This window comes from Corapipo altera, unplaced genomic scaffold (assembly GCF_003945725.1).
Source record: "Corapipo altera isolate COAL_440 unplaced genomic scaffold, ASM394572v1 113, whole genome shotgun sequence".
NCBI classification, from domain to species: Eukaryota; Metazoa; Chordata; class Aves; order Passeriformes; family Pipridae; genus Corapipo; species Corapipo altera.
Window position 1 is genome coordinate 11,848,087 of NW_020884895.1, and position 17,542 is coordinate 11,865,628.

The 17,542-nt window shown below is 49.6% G+C and overlaps 1 protein-coding gene across 1 annotated transcript; it reads right to left on the reverse strand.

Moving 5' to 3' along the window:
- Positions 1-29: 29 nt before the first annotated feature.
- AADAC (arylacetamide deacetylase) lies at positions 30-8,564 on the reverse strand. The gene is made up of 5 exons (XM_027647267.1): positions 8,215-8,564; positions 3,695-3,917; positions 3,382-3,451; positions 2,876-3,047; positions 30-1,800 (listed from the first exon to the last, which is right to left on the reverse strand). Exons 1-5 carry the CDS (start codon positions 8,350-8,352, stop codon positions 1,192-1,194), a joined length of 1,212 nt encoding a protein of 403 aa, XP_027503068.1. The 5' UTR covers positions 8,353-8,564; the 3' UTR covers positions 30-1,191.
- Positions 8,565-17,542: the final 8,978 nt, after the last annotated feature.

Genomic DNA, 17,542 nt, shown 5'->3' on the forward strand with positions numbered 1-17,542 from the left:
TAAATGGGACACTGGAGTGACAAGGCACATTGCATTGTAATCAAAGACTAGTTTAATTTTTATACTCAGCTTAAAAAAGATAAAAAGCACAGCAATCATCCCATACACATTCCATCTGAACAAGCTGCACACACTCAGGAAAAATAACCCAGAATTACTGAAGATTCAGTGTCTTTTATGCAAAAGAAAAGCAGGATACACGAAGTACATGGCCATGGTTTGATTATCTTAAACCAACAGCCAACCCCTGTATTCATGCTTCAAAGTTTTAGGGTTTATATTTAGCACACAAAACATTTACACACAGGTTATTTGTTCCACACAGAAAGCTGAACTCTTTTTCAAACCTATAAAGCTACTAAGCTAATTTTACTTTAGAAAAATCATATGTAAAAACTACCAAACAATTTTAAGGACAATTAGAACACATAGTACATGACTTATCAGATAAGGAGAGCATGGACCATGCAGCAGTGCTATTGTAAGGCTGGGACCTTCACAGCTTCCCTTTTCCTGATGAAAATCCAGTGCTGGTTTGTTGCACTATTTCCTGCTAGTTCAAGGATTAAAGAAAGTGAGTATGAGCAAGACAGGTGCTTTTTAAAAAAAAAATTTAACAATCCCCCCCCAAACCCCTTGCACAATTTTTCAGCCATCCCACTGGGTTTCCAAGTGCTTCCCTGGAGCCTTGCTGGGTAGGGACAGCAGCCCCAGCCCAGCCACTGCCTGTGACGGGTGGGTCCCACCAGCTGCCTGGCACCTGGTCCTGGTGCCCCCATTCATCCCATCACCCCTGGCAGCAGCAGGGCCTTGCTGGCACATCCCATGGGAAACAGGAGCCGTGAGGGACAGGGAGAAAGCAGCCACCAAGTGCCTCCCATGTGCCCACAGTGACCTGCCCCACTGGCACATGCCTGTGGTATGAAGGTGCTGTGATAGGAAGAAAGAAGCGTCAACAGAGACAAGACACCAAGTGCCAGAGGCTGCAGGGCCAGGAGGGGAAGCCCAGGGCAGTCCCGGCAGGTTTGAGGCTCAGACAGCACTGGAAGAATGCTCAGATCAGAATCAGAGTGATAAAGGCTCCGGTCCCAGCACTGCAGAGCATTGCAGAGCACCTTGGCCATGGCACACACGGCCCAGAGCTGGCACAGCCCCGGCGCCCTCGGCCACGCCTGGCAGACGTGGGGCGGCTCAGAGGTTCTCCTTCAACCACTGCACGTATCTGTTGAAGAGCCGGTGCCCCAGGGCCAGGTCGAAGGGCCACGAGGTGAACAGGAGGGCCCCGTGGAAGGCGTCCCGCGCGTGGTCGTGGGTGACGCTGACGCCGGCGTCGCGCAGCCGCCGCGCGTACATGGCACCATCGTCCCGCAGCACGTCGTGCTCGCAGGTCAGGATGTAGGTGGGGGGCAGCTGGCGCAGCCGGGCATCGCTGCCCAGCAGCGGGGCCGCCCGCGGGTCCAGGAACCCGGGGTAGCGCCGTGCCAGCGCCGCGCTGCCCGGCGTGGGGGCCGCGTACACGTGCCCCCGGCGCATCCCCGCGGGCAGCAGCCGGCTCCAGTTCACAAACTGCAGCAGGTGTCCCACCTCGGCGGGGACGTGGCTGTTGGAGGCCATCGCCTCCCTCAGAGAGGGGTCTGACGTGAAATACTCGCTCCAGAACCTGACCATGAGTGACCGGGACAGGAGGGGCTTGTCGGTGTTGTCTCGGTAGGACGGCAGGTCCAGGTCCAGGGCCTGCAGAGCAGGGTAGAGCAAAACTTGGGCTTTGAGCTTCGTTTTGACTTCAGGGTCCTCCAACAGCTGTAGAAGAAACCAGATAATTTCAAAGAGTCAGTGAAAGTGCTGGCTCCCTCACACTGACAAAAGATCTGACGTAAGGAACACTCATTTCACAACATGAGCAAAATAAAATCAATAAAACCAGAATAAAGAAATTCTGAATGCATAGGCAGGTCACCTAAAACAATGTCCTGTGCTAAAAATTCACAAACGTCAAATACAATTTCGTTTTATTTCTTATGTTGAAAGATAACAATATTTGGGAAATACTCTTTTGGAGGCTTTAATGCTTTCTGAAGTAGTAATCAATGTTTTTTCTATAACTGCAGAAATTTTCTGTTCTTATATCATGAAAATTTCACGTTTCTGAATCTCCTTTAATAATTTCCCACAATTTGGAGCTTATCCACCTGGTTGGTTTTTAGCCCTGAGGTGTTACAACTCAAGCAACTGCAATTCTGTGCATTTTAGAGATGTGACAAATAAAATGTGATGAATTGAACACTAACATTTCTTATAGTCATTCTTTTCCCCTCTTCACTAATAAATCTTCCATTTTCTCCCTCATCTTCTGCCTTCAGCATCCACAGCAAATTCACCAGTGTTCCCAGTGAGATCCATTACAATCCAAACAAGTTCTCAAGAGAGCAACAACATCATGTTGGCTTTTTTTTAATAATCTTGAGTGAGAAGTGCAAAAGGCACTGAACTGTGTGATCAGACACTGGAACACTTAGTGAGGGTTTTTTGTTTGGTTGGGTTTTTTTACCCTGCTATTTACTTCTTTATGAGCCAAATAGTTAAAATTCCCTTTTCAAACACCATGCCTAGACCAGTCAATATGTGCTTAAGGTTAGCGTGATGTATGCCCCAATTAGAGGGCAGAGAGCCTTATTTAGGGTATAAAGGTCTGGATGACACCAAAGCTCCTGTGCTGCCCTTGAGTGGCTCAGGCACATTGGCTCCCGTGGGCTGTGGGACGTCCCGTGCGCACAGACCACGAGAGCTGCACGTGCTTTGAGCTGAGGTGTTTGTTAGCAGCCGTGAAATGACAAAAATAACTATTCTGAGCTTGCAGCCCAGGGTTTAGTCGTACCTGTTGTGCCACAGCCGCAGCCAGGTTGCCCCCAGCGCTGTCCCCTGCGACACAGACCCGTGCAGGGTCCACCCCGTACCGGGCCAGGACACTGCTCTGCAGGAAGAACTTGGTCGCTGAGTACACGTCTTCAAAGGGCACCGGGAAACGGTGCTCAGGGGCCAGCCTGTAGCTGTGGAGGCAAGAGAGGTGTGTCAGTCCCTGCTACTAACAAAGAGAAGGGCTCGCTGATGTCTGCTTGAGCTGGGGCACGTTTGTTAGTTCTGCGCCCAGAGAAGTGGGAACAGTCTGTTCAGGACGGTCCAGTATTCCAGTATCCCCCATCTTCATAAAGCCAAAGTAGCCACCAACCACAACTCACCACTGCCACCCTGATGGCCTCAGTTCACAAGTGCTTGCAGCCAGCAGGAAGACACATGACCAAAGACAGAGGTATTGCAAAATTATATTAATAGAAACAATTTATTCCAAACCCTCATCCCATCTGGAAGGAGAATCTCTCTTACTTGACTGACACCACGACAGCATCCAGCTCGTTCGAAGTTCGCCGTGAGGTGTGATCATAGGATTTCATGCCTGAAATGAAACAAGTCACTGGAATACACCCTAGTACTTGTGAGAACAGACACACACACAGCCTGATGCTCCTCTTGGCAGAAGCTTTCAGGTGACTTTCCCAAACCTCCACCTGCTTTTAACTCTTGACACATCAGTTCCCTGACCCTCCCCTGTGGTAAGTCCCATAAAACAAAAGGTAGTGCTTGACACGGGCTGTTGAGATCTTCCACAGACCCCTGGCACCAAGGGAAAAGCACTCACCTGCGTCTCCCAGGCACCACCCCCCGCCGTGGAAGTAGACCATGGCCCTCCTCAGCCCGTCAGGTGCCCTCTTGGGCAGGTACAGGAGGACGGGGACGTTGTTGAACTCGGTGTCTGTCACAGTGACGTTTTCATCGGATGTGACCACGATGGTCTCGATAGCTGTGATCAGCCTCAAGCCCTTCATGTAGTGCATCAGCCCCAGCAGATCCAGCACCGCGGACTAAAGACAAGGGCAAACGGTGCTTTCAGTGCAGCCTTAGTTACTCTCAGATTAAATCTCCATGAAGCACTCGATGCTCTGTGCCAGCCCGTGAAGTTGCTGTGTAGGTCACGACAACAGGCTGGGGTGTGTCCATCTGATGGGAACTTGGCACTGAAAGGAGCACTCGGTGCCGGTCACTCACTCTGTGTCACTGCTGCCCAGCTGGGGCAGAGCCCAGCGCTGGCACCGGGGCTGCTGCTTTGTACCTGCACTCAGACTCGTGCTCAGTGTTTATGTGGGTCACCTCCACAGCACAGTGACCAGCTCAGTGACCCACCAGCACAGGGATCGTGCCACAGAGAGCCACCAACAGCCACCCACAGAGAGCCACTAACAGACACCCACAGCTCCTGTGCCCACCAGAGGCACCATAATGATGTAGGGATGGCACAGGGATCACACTGCACAGAGCCACCAATGCCACCCACAGCTCCTGTGCCTGCCACAGGCACCAGCATGGCGTGGGAATGGCAGCACTGGCACCAGCATGGCGTGGGGGTGGCACAGGGATCACACTGCACAGAGCCACCCACGGCCACTGTGCCACTGCCAGAACCAGTAGCCCGGCTCCTCCACCACTGCCCCAGGTGACATGACACAACCCACCTTCCACCCCAGCCTCCTCCCTGCCTCATCACATCTCAACAGAAACAGTTTAGTAACAAAGCCAAGTTATTACACGTTATCTGAAGGTGCAAACAGATGAAACTCAGAGCAGGTTTGAGTTTAAAAAGAAATAAAACAGCCGAGCCTGGTGCAGACTGTTGGAATTTTGGCTTCCAAGAGATGCTTTATTCTCCTCAGGAAGAATGTGAAGCCCCCCCACTGTACTGGATCACCTGCTGACAGGTGTAAGCTCTAGCATTCAAACTTTGATGGTGTAAGTCAGACAGTCTGCCCCTGCTTGGTTTGTTTGCTGTATTTTTTTTCCAAGAGCACAGAGCTCAGCCCTTACTTACAGTACCTGACAGCCATTGTCACCACATTTTACCAGTCACCTCTCTCTGAAGGCTTGGAGCAGGTGGTGCCAGGAGGAGCCCTGCCAATCCCACTGAGTTGGAATTGGGATGGAGATGAGTGGGCAGTCCCTGGCACACCACAAAGGGAAACACAGGTCCTTGCCTTCAGCTCCACAAAAACAAACACGTGTGTGCCAGAACTGCAGTTTTAGCCACAACATTTACATAGTTTATGTAAATATTTCTCAACTGTTGCCTTTTCCCCCAGGATTAGTGTCTTGAAAAAACAAATATATCTGTCAAAGTGAGCCCTGCTGTGATTCCACTGAGCTTGTGAAACCCCCATGGTGAAAGGAATTCCCTGAGCCCCAGAACTGAGGATTTTCAGCACTCACACAGTTGTGTTTTCCACAACTGGACAATCTGCATTGTGGAAAACCACTGAGCTGCTGCCTGTGGTTTCCAGGCCATTATCCTATGGAAATGAAAGGAAATCATGCTCTCATATGAAAATCCTCATTGTCCCAGTGTGAGATTACAGGGTGTCACAGGTTAACAGGAAAACCAACCACTTTGGGGTTTGGGATCCTCATACATTTTCCACAGTCACTTCCTCCCTCTTCCATAAAGGAGCAGGGCAGAAAGAACAAAACTCCCAAATATATGGAGGAGGAGGAGGGGAGCCTGGCTGTGCCTGGGCAGGCAGAGCACCCTCACGACTTTCAGCAGCTGAGTTATCCCAAGGGGTGATGCTCTAGAGGGACACCATCCAGAGAAGCTCCCCATCAGCCAGTTTGTGAGCAGGGCTGGAAAAGGCTTGAGTCTGGGTTTCAGTGCTTCTGAGGAGTGGGAGGGAGCTTTGGGAGGACATCACAGAACCACAGCAAAGACATTGAGTTGCACTTTATACTTTCTTCACGTTTCAACCGAGGGCATGGAGCACTTCCTAAAATACCTGAAGCATCTTCTGCTCAAGCACCAAAGCAAGTGGCTGGTGCATTGTTGGAGGCTGTCCCCCAGCTCGGCAGCACAGGGCCATGGGACATGGACAGGCAAAGGGAGACATTCCCAGGCAAAGGGAAACATTCCCAGCCTCCCTACTGCAGTGGGACCGGCACAGAGGGGCGGGCTGGGCACACCTCAGCGGGGCTGCTGGGCTGGGGGCTCCCCAGAACCCACCACAGCACAGGGGAGGGAGATTTGCCACTTCGTGGTGCTCCTGGCACATCCTTTTGTGAGCTCAGAGAGGACTCTGCTGCTCAGGAGTGCTTGAGGGCAGCAGTTTGCTCCCTGTGTTCAAACTCAAAGACTAAAGCAGGGTCCCCTCTGCAGACCTACCACGAGTGACCACGAGTCACTGCCCTGTAAGCAGTTGACCGCTCAGGATATATTTAGAATAACTTAGAGCCACCCCAAATCTAATTTACAACAGTGCAGCTCCAGGGAGGCTGTGGCTGTCTCCATCCAAGCCCCTTGGGGTTAAGGTTCCACAGGAGATCAGAGCAGAGTTACAAAATGCCTGCCCACAGCAGCACTGTGGGGAACGGGCTCAGGCTTCCCAGGCAGCTGGGACAGCAGCTCCAGAGACGCCAGTTCCCTGTGCCAGTGACAACACAGGATCCACCAGCACACAGACAGCACTCCTGCACTGGCACTGCTGTGCCAAGGGCGACAGTCTGACCCAGCCAGCAGGCCTGGGGTGCCCAGGCAATGAGCTCCCCAGGCATGGACCTTCCTTGCAGGCCCCCTCCAGCAGGAGATTTGGGAGAGGAAGCAGCAACACAGCACATCAACAGTGCAGACTACAGATTCTTTCCCACCCCTTTAAATCTCCCACCACCTCACCCACCTAAAAAAAAAAAAAAAAAAAAAAAAAAAGAGAGAGGGCAGCAAAGAGTCCATAATATACACCAAAAAAACCCTCATCCCTCACCCCTGCTGGCTGGACAACCCTAATAAAGTCTCACCTACTGACAAGGGCTGCCTCACAGAGATGGCTCTGGACATCAACAGTGGCTTTTAGATACACTCCAGAGTGATGTTTAGGAGACATCCCAAAAAGCTGTGTACCCTTGTCTCCACTAGAAAATCATAAATGCAGTGTCTCTCAAGGACTTCTGAGAATCACACCCGCTATATTGCAACTGGAATGACAGAAAAGGCAAAGCCAAACTAGTGCCCTTTGGAGCCAACAGCCCAGGTGCTGGTGCCTGCAGCAGCCCAGCCTTCCAGCAGCATCCCCCCAGCAAACCCAGCAGCTTCTCTCCTGGCTCCTTAGACCCCACTCTTAACAGATTTTATTGTGCAAAAAGAAAAGCAGCCTCACAACACTTGTAGCCACCCAGGAAGATGTTTGCAACATTCAGCCCTCTTCCTCCCCCCAAACCTTCATCTTTGACCTTGTTTTTAGGTTTCAGTCACGCTGCTGCAGCCACATTGTACAGCAAGGACAGCCTGGGTTCAAACCAGCTCCCAGTTACTACACCTCAGAGGTGGGAGCTCCAGCACCATTATTTACACACGATGTGCAGCTTCACAGACCACTTCCACGTGCTGGAAGGGTCTGTAACGTGCCTGAAGTGAAGCAGAAACCAGGGATGTCGTACATGTTAAAATAGCACAGAGGGACACAAAGACCACACTGGCAATAAATACTGGCCTAGAACTGCAGCCAGGGTGTAACACCAGCACCTGTCCAGGCTGTGACACACAGCTCTGCACTCAGGAGCTAGAGACCATTTTTACATAGGCAAGACCACAGTGGTATTAAAAGAAGTTTTATGTACATATGGCTTAATTTCTACATGCTCTAGCACTATCACCCCTATAATTACTTTGGTGTAGTTTTCAGGTTCATTCTGTCAGTAGATTTCCATGAAACCACAAAAATCAATAGTATTTAGGAGCAGCTCTAGTTTTCCCTTCCCTGACACCCAACACTGCAGAGGGATCTCAGTACACAGGGGCTGAGAAGCAGAATGATTCCAGCAGTAGTGCTTCAGCTGCACAGGACTGTGAAGCAAAAGAAACTCATCTGTGCTCGTCAGGCTGTGGTCACACCCAACATCATATTCCAGTTACTCCAAATGGCCTTTTCTCAAGATTGCACAATTAAATATTTTCTATTCTTAGATCTATCATAGTTGCAGTAAGTTTAATGCTGAGTTTCATCTAATACAGACCTTCACTCAGTATACTACCACAAACATATGCAGCATGGCACCTATGCATTGCCGTGTCTCCACGAGAACCCCCCCTGCTCCCCAGCCCTCCCCAGGCAGCCCTGCACCACTCACCAGGTGCCCCACGGCCCTGAAGGGGGCACAGAGGACCATCACTCTCCAGGGCTGTGCCAGCTCCGCGGGCAGGGGGGTGTAGATGTAGTAGGCGAGCAGGGCTGGCAGGAGAAAGAGGCAGAGCAGCTTGGCCCCCATGGCTGCAGCTCTCACCGACTGCGAGCGGCCACAAGTCAGCACAGGGCAAAGTTAATCCCGTGTTTTGTTTGAGTCCCGGCCAGGGAGTGATTTCTCGTCGGATCACACGGGGCAGAGGTTACTCCCCTTTGTGGCTCCCAAGAAAACATGTTTCCCCAGCAAGGCGTGCAGCCGCTGGGAGTGACCGAGCTGGCGTGCCCAGCCCGAATTAAGCAGTGAGGCTGCACACCCAGCACCCCGTCCCTGCCCTTGGTGGCAGCGGCCAGCCCCAGGACTCTGCAGGGGAGAGGTGTTGAGAAACGAGGAGCAGGATGTGGCTGTGAGCTGCACAGGGTGACACCCAGATACACGGGTTGGACATTCGGGAGCCGCTCTGGAGGGCAGCAGCTCAACCAGAGCCCTGGGCACATCTATGCCCCCTGGGGCAGCGGCTCGACAAGAGCCCAGCTCCCAGGGATGCCTGGTGGGATCAGCCCCTGGCAGCACCTGACCCACTGCCACTCCTCAGGCAGGAACCGGCACCTCCTGCCCTGGCAAAGGCAGCTGTGGGTCACACAACACACCAGCCCCTTGTGCAACAGTAGGGTTGGCAGATAAAACAATCTTTTACAGGGCAGGGCTTCTGGCTAATATTTGACAGATCAGATTTAATTGCCACTGTTCTCAGCATTAAGAGATTTCTGTGCATCTCCCAGAGGCCGCCACTTCTGCAGAGGGTGGATGGGGAGGAGTCAATTTAAACACGTAATAATTTCACCAAGGAAACACTACAACTGCAGGCACACACACGAGGGGGGGTGAACAGAACAGTTGCAGCCCCAGGAACTCTGCTTTAGAGATAATTGAGGGGGTTTACCTTTTCAGTTTAAAATTTGAGTTATTTCTTTTGCTGAAGTTCTACCAACAGAGAAGCACCACATCCCCGTGCCCTCACACTGAGCAGCCCGTGGGGCTGGAGCATCCGCTGGGGGAGCAGAGCACAAAACATCACAGAAGGCTTCAAGATGAACCATGTGCCACCAGCCCAAACACAGAGGAGAAGCAGACCTTAGTCAAACTTTCAGACATTTGCTTTAAGCTCTGGGTACCTCCAAACTATTCAAGTGTTTTTAAACTCCACCTGTGCTCTCCTCCTCAGTCAGGACAAGACACCCTGTGCTCCCTCCTCAGTCCTTGTGCAGCACAGCAGCTGGTTAAACACAATATTCTTGACCCACTCCAGCAAAACCAAGAGAACACGGCTCTGTGGTCACTTCACCTGTCCTGGAGGCCACACCAGGTGCTGAGAAAAGGGACAGGTGAGCCCAGCCTGGCACAGTGCCTGGGTTCCAGCAGCAGACTCCTGTGTACACGCAGGGCTGGACACAGACCAGCAAACCCATCTCCTCTTTTGCACAGCTCAGACCTTTTCTCGGAGGCTCTGTGGTAAAACACAGGTAAAGGAACCAGATTTCACGTCACACAGGAAGAGAAGGCACAGCTTGGTGATGGGGAATCACAAAGCCCTCTCCTTCCCTGCCCCTCACCAGCAGTGGCAGGAGCTCCCAGGACAGCTGCTCCATGTGACCACTGCTCTGGTATGAGAAAACAGGACAGGGGAAGACATGGCCAGACCTGGAACCACCACAAAACTGGTGCTTTATTTTGTTGCACTTAAGGAAGGTTCCCCCTCTCCTTCCATGCTGGTCTCAAGCTAGAAGCACAGCTGTGCAATGGCAGCCTGGGCTCTGCTCTGTCCCTGCCCTGAGTTCACCTTCAGCTTAGGCAGGAGCTCACAGTGCTTAGCCTTCAGAGACCAACATCTCATCTGCTGGCAGATCCAGCCCTCTGCCCTCCAGTGAACCACCCCAGCAGCCTTCCCTAACCCACAGCACTCCCAGATAAAGGGAATCATAAACTAAACTCACCATTTAGCCAAGGGAACCCTAAAGCATCACATGTAATATGGGAATGCCCTGATGCCAATTTTATTAGATCCCTTTCAGTCAAAGGGGCCAGCTGGGACAGCACAAGACCCCTCTTGGACAAGGGATGGGGTGTCAAATGAAACACGTGATCATTAAACTCCAGCTCAGTGCCGTGCAGTGACCACCCTTAGTGCCCACCCAGCACCAGCCTCCACGCTGCCAGCACTCTCCAGAGCCAGCACCAGCACCCACCACTGCTGGTTTGCTGCATATCATCTACTCTCCCACTGCTCAGAACTTTCTAAAGCAAACAAACACTTGGTTTAGTCTTTTCCCTCTTTATTTAATTTCGTTAAATAAGGTTGAACAGGGCTTGGAGCAACCTGGTCTAGCAGAAGTTGTCCCTGCCCATAGCAGGGGGTTGGAATGAAATAATCTTTACAATCCCCTCCAGCCCAAACCATTCTATGATTATATGATGATGAAACCCCATTTTTCTGCTCTTCCTCCTCACAGCATATCAAGAACCAGGCAGCATGCCCTCCTTACCAACTACTGCATTTCCATGGATTCCAAGCTACTGGCATTTCAGAAAAAAATTAATACAAAGTTAAGCAGACTAAAGCCAAGGTTAAAACTGCAATGGGAAGAAGAGCAGCCAGCACGTCACCCTGCCCAGAGCCAGCACCCCCTGAGCCCTGTGCTCCATGTCAGGACAGTCAGGGCTGGGATTGCCTGTTACCACATAGTGCTCAGCCATGGAGACACAGGCAGGGACTTGCTCAGGTGCTGACCTGCCACCTGAATAAGTCAGCTGGGCTAAAAATATCAGATTGAGTTTTCAAGGCGTGGTTTGGAAAGGAGAAACATGTGAGCTTATAACCTTACCTCTTGGTTGTAACACTAATCGGGGTTTATAACTTACATCTGTTTGTAACAGCAATCTCTCTGCAGCTCTCTTACACCTCTATTGCAGTTCCACTTGCTGTAATATCACAGCATTCCCAGCCCTTGCCTTGTCTGTCACAGAATCATTCAGGTAGGAAAAGCCCCCAGACCATCGAGTCCAACCCTTCCCCAGCACTGCCAAGGCCACCACTGACCCACGTCCCCAAGTGTCACAGCTACACATCTGGTAAATCCCCCAGGGATGGGGGTTCCAGCACTGCTCTGGGCAGCTGTGCCAGGGCTGGGCATCCCTTCCAGGCAACAATTATTTCCCAATACCCAGCCTAAACCTGCCCTGAGTTTAGGTGTCCTGCATTGCCCCATGAGCTGGGCACGTCCCTCGTGTGGCAGTGGCCAGACAGAGGGGTGCCCCTGGCAGTGGCAGCGCCCCCGGGGTGCCAGGGTGACCTCACTGTGCAGCAGGCACAATTTCATCCCAATACAGTATTTTGGGAATGAAGGGAGAAGCCACAGGGAGGCAGTGCAGCCCTGCAGACGGTTTCCATTCCACCAAACCAGGGTACCCGAGAGCCCTCGAAACCCCGTGAGGAACAGGAACAAGGAGGACAGGGACAGGCTGTGACTGTCACCTCAAGAACAGAGGAAAGGCACAGCACTGCTGCCACTGAATGTTGTCCACATTTGCCTTTGGTCAATCAAGTTACAACCTTGTAGTAAAAAGCAAAAATTACTTATTCTGCCCTCTGATGAACACCCACCAACTGGTCAGTACAGTCAGACCAGCTGAGAACACCCCTTGAACCCTGAAACAGCTTTTGGGTTGATATTCAGAAGCCAGTACTACATTTCATATCACTTCACTAAGTTTCAGGTATTTCTATTTTCTTTCTTCATTATTACTCTGTGTACTTTTTAATGGCATTTACAGGACTTGGAACTGGCCTGCTTTTACAAAACGAAATCCATAAGACATTTTAAACAAGAGGATTTGGATACTGCTTTTCCATCTGTTGCTTATTACCAAATTGCAAGTTGTATAAATGGAAACAAATGTCTTATTTGACAATACATTCATACCCTGAACTGAGAAAAGCAATTCTCTGAAGCTTAAATAAGCTGAAGTTTAGCACATGCGGTATTTCTGAACACGTGACAAAGCAGCAGCTCCAGAAACAAGATGGTTTCGTGAAGGCATTAAAGTAGCCAATAAAACATCTCCCAACTCAGTCTGAATAGCACATTATCATCAGGATAAGAGGAGATTTGAAATAAGTCAGTGTTCTGCTTTGATGCTTTCAAAACAAAATCTTGTTCACAAACATACGACTTTTTACTGTTTGGCAGGAAGTTTTGCTCTTTGCTGTTCCTCTCCCAAGTGAAGCAACAGGCTCAGAGGAGCAGAGCTGCTTGCTGGGTGCACAACTGCACCAGAGCCTCTCACTCTGAACCAACACAGCGACTGCTCTGGAGGCAGATCAGGACAGAAACCCCCTCACTGAGCACACAGAGAACCAGGATCTACCCACACTCCCAACCACCTCCACTGACTCCTGTCCTACCTTAGGTTTCAGAGGTCAAAATAATTTAAGAAACCCAGACTTATAGCAAGAATTCCATCCAGCTGACACCTCTCATTCCCAGCTTCTCAGTGTTCACGCAGTTCTAGTTCTCACGCAGTTTCCCATTTTTACAACAATAAGCACAATTCCTGAATTCAGGATCCAGCAGCAGATTGCTGGAGTTAGATTTGCCATCCCAGGGGAACAGAGACTGGCAGAGAAGGGACCTTGTAGACAATCAGCAGGAATCTTACACAAAACTGAAGCAGTTCTGATAAAATGGAAGGCCAAGGCAGCCACCTGGGAAGGGGATTGACCACCTGAGAGACCATGAAGAGGAAGAGACATTTGGGAACTGTTTGCAGCATGAGAGGGTTTGGATTTGTTTACTTAAACATGCCTCTGACTTTGTGAATGTACACATGTATGCAGCAGAAACACACGTTTAAAGCTTAATTCTGAAATCAGCAATGCTTTGGGATTGCAGAGTCACTGGGCTTGTAAAGGGTGAGGAACGGGAGAGGTGTTATCCAAACCAGAGGCTCGCAGCTGAGCTGGAGTACTGCACAGGGACCAAGAGAAACACATGGTCTATTCTTCAAATTACAACTTGATTCATAAACAAAGTCATTAAATAAAATGGAACATGAAACAACACACGTTGAAAGCATCAGTCCTTGAGCCTTGGCTCTGGACATCCTTTTTCCCATGTTACTGCCCATTTTTTATTTCCCATTTTACCCTCACAAGAATGTTTGTAGGCAGCACATTTTGCAATACCACAAATCTGACCCCAGTATTTGTCAGCTCTGTCACATGCTGCCTACCCTGATCACAGCTAACTGCACTCCAGATCAGGCTGGGAACTGTTAAATTGAAGAGAGCAGCAAAGAAAATGTTTTAAAAATATCTTTTGCAGATATGACTTTTTTAGATAGTATTTCTCAGCCTAAAATTCATTACATGACTTGTGCTGAACAAGTCCAGTGTCTTAGGTAAGGTGTGGATTTTTGGGAAACAATTTGCCTCTCATGAAGGTGTAATTCATGTTTCTCCCCCCCTATGTATTTTTAATCCCATTTAATCCCCCCATGTATTTTTAATCCCATGTGCCCACCTCTCCACAGGGCCCTGCCAAAGGCTGTCCCTTGCATAAGCAAGTCCTGCTGCACAAAACAAAGCCCAAACTGCTGCCCAGACCTCATGTCTATAAAGTTTTTTCTTTCATTTTGTAAGCGGAAAATCTCAACTTTCTTAATTTGTTCCTTTTGTGAATAGGAGAGAGAAAGGAAAACAACCAGGGGTAAATTCTCACCAGCTGCTGGAAACACCAACACAAAAGACCCCGGAGACGTTTCTTTATGCAAGAGAAGGTTTGGCCAAAGTGCCACAAATACTCGGCATTTGTATTTGTAATAGAAAGGTTAAAGCAAGCTAAAAACATTGTGCTACCAATTATCCATCCCCTGGAGCCATCCCTCCAGCAGTGCTGGATGGAGGGATTTAAACTCTCTCTATTTGCACCAGAAGAGTGGGGACTCAGCCAGGGTAAGTTATGACACTCAGATGGGGGTAAAATCATCTTAATGATCTCTGGAAGATCTTCATATTCTGAAGAAACGTGGGTCACATCCCATTTGTGCCAACAGAAGGTCCATTCCGTGCTAGCACCCAGCAATAACATCACCATTACAGGATGGTGGAGTGGCCCTGTGGGATCCCGGGGTGTTTCCCTGCCCGTGGGGGCTGGTGTAGCACCAGCTCAGTGCCATGGAGCTGTCACTGCCAGCTGCTGCCAACCTTCAGTCACAATGACACTCAAAAGCACCAGAGTTTGAGCAGTAGGTGCATGTCCCCCAGGTCTCACATGTGTGACATAGTCACAGAACTGGCAAACTTGAAGGTTTCATCTTGTTTCCAAAGATTTTCGTAGTGAAAGGTTATTTCCCAATAAAAGCGATTTTAAAGCAAACCTCACGTTAGTACATTCTAGTTATGACAAATAAAATCGGTCATTCAGCTAAAATGAAGCACAAAACTGAAAACTTGAACTCCCAGTGTCCTAATTTGGGGACATATTCTGCCCCCCCCTTTTGTTTCTCACATCCATTCTCAGCCAGACCCAGACATCCTGAACCAGCATGTGCAGCCAGGCTGGAGCTGAGGAGCACTGGAAATCTCAGGGAAGTCCAGGCCACAGAGCTTTGAATAAGCTGCAATCACCACAGAATACTGGCTGCTCAAATCAACCATCTGATGTTCACTCATCACCCTGAGATGAGCAGGGAACGTTGACGCATGAGGGGACGCAGAATGGTTCTGAACAGCTCCTCAGCAGAGCTCAGTGTCCATGGTCATACCAGATACCACCCATGTGTTCTCTCAAAACACCCTGTGAGGCATTTGGGATTGTAGATCACTTCTGACTGCTCAGAGCTGAGCTGACAGAAATCCCTCCTGGAACAATCCCACCACATGAGGTCTAAGAGTGAGGATTCAAGGCAGAGCCATTTACAGTAGCTCCATCTATCAATCCACCAAAGCTGTATGAAAACTAGAAGAAAACATTGCAGAAAGTATTTAGTTGATGTTAAAATTCAAACCATTTAAAACCAAAGCAGAAAATGTGTGACCTCAGTAGACACTCCTGGGGGAAAACCCCTTGTGAAAGCAGAGTGATGTCAATACACACTCTGCCCACCAGAGACAGGTAATACACCTGTGTTCAGTGGGCAGTTTGTTCCTTGTTCTCAGTGAGTGCTTAGAATGGATACATGGGTTTGGCCTCACAATAATTCTGAGAGGTGCTGCTGTGTCAAACACTTTTAATAAGCATTAAGGACATGGATTTACAGTAACTGATTGTTAGTGTTTATTAACTGAAGGTTCGTTACAGAGACTTTTATTAAGCTTTAAAGCACCTGCAGTGCCCAGCAGGTTGCAGTGCTGCTACAGGATCCTGCTCAGCCTCCAGCAAGACTCGATTTTTTCAAGTAGAAGCTGAAATTTCTACCTGACAGGAGGGTGTCACAAGCTGAGGGTCATCCTCTTCTCCCAGGCTACCGGCAACAGGACCAGAGGAAACGGCCTCAAGCTGTGCCAGGGAGGTTCAGGTTGGACATCAGGAAGAATTTCCTCACTGGATGGGTTGTTAGACACTGGAAGGGCTGCCCAGGGAGGTTTGGAGTCCCCACCCCTGGAGGTGCCCAAGGAAGGCCTGGCCGTGGCACTCAGTGCTCTGGGCCGGGGGACAAGGAGGGGATGGGGCACAGGGTGGACTTGATGGTCTGGGGAGGCTTTGCCAACCTCAGGGATTCTGTGATTCTGAAGCCACTGCAGGGGATTTGCAATTGCAAAGCACCCAGGTCCCCGAGGCTCCTCCCTGCTGTGGCTGAGGTTTCCCCATTGCACAGAGCCAGTCCCTGTGCTCCCCCCAGGTGTTTAGAAGTGAAAACCATCTGTAATTATAACTCACTAAAACCTTTAAAAACCTCTGACTTTAATAACAGTAGTGCAAGCTAAGCAAATAACTCTCAAACTACTTCTCTAAATATTAAATCATTTCCAAGACTGTGTTTTGCCTGCGGGAAAGCATTGGAAGGGATGAGAACTGACTCATTGCTTTGCACAGACTGAGTGACAAAGGCAAACCTGAGTGTCAGTGCCTGCAGATTCCCTGGCAGGTCTCACCTTGTGGCCCTATCACTTATGAAAGTACTTTGGGAAGTGCATCCCACCGTTTTCTCACGTGTAAAAACATTAAAAAGCTACAAGAGAATCCACAGCATTTGCCAATAACCAACAGAGCTGAGGAGGACAATCGGAATATTAACAAGACAGATTTCTGCTGGGATTTCACCAAGGACTGGACAAAAGGGTTTACCAAAACCTTCATAGAAACAGTCTCAGAACACAAATGGTGTCAGGTTAAAAAACCACAGCCCTTACTTCTTAAGTAATGGCAGTGACCAACAACCAGGGTTTCTTGCCCCAGCCCATCACAGACTGGTGACCTCTGGAAGCTCCTCGGGACATGTAATGAAGCCACAACCACAACTGCACCCCTGTGCTCCCGGGATGCTGAGGGAGCAGGAGCTGTGTGACCACCCAGGCAGCAGGGCACAGGGAACACAGGCAGCTGCTAGATCCTGGGAAAAAAGGGATTCTGGGAGGCCTGCACTAAGTATGTTAGTTTGGGACCTCATCCAGCTTCCACAGCAGCCAGCAAACACGTCCCCAGGGTGAACCATGTACCTGTGCCACAGTTCATGGAGAGGAGGAGGTTCACCCCTTGGCAATGACACACAGCTGCCAGGTTTGAATCAAACAGAGTAATTCTGAGTGACACAGACAATACACCAAATTCTGAAGTAAAAATACCTTGGTCTGCTCTTCTGTGAGCTCTAATAAAACGCAATTTTACAAGGAAAAGTATGTCTTTAAAATGATAAAATTATAAATTACGGAAGATTTAGCTTCTACAAAACAGAAAAATCAACTTCAGGAGGAGTCTGACTTCAAGCCACAAAGAGGCAAATATATAATTATCAGCGTGTATTTGAGTGGAAAATCTGAGTTCCTGAGAAACTTAATTTCTGCTGTAACCCTGCTCCAAACAGGAACTTTCACTGTCAGCTCTGCTGTAATCCTGCCACAACCAGAAACTTTTACAGTTTTTCCATGGATTGAATTCTTTCTGGCTAGAAACAAATTCCAGCTTTAGCTGTTGGAGCCAGTTTATCCCAGTGGTCCTCACAAACCAGCGCTGACGAGGAGCCCACGGAGCTCTGGCAGCACATCCAGGAGCTGAGTGGC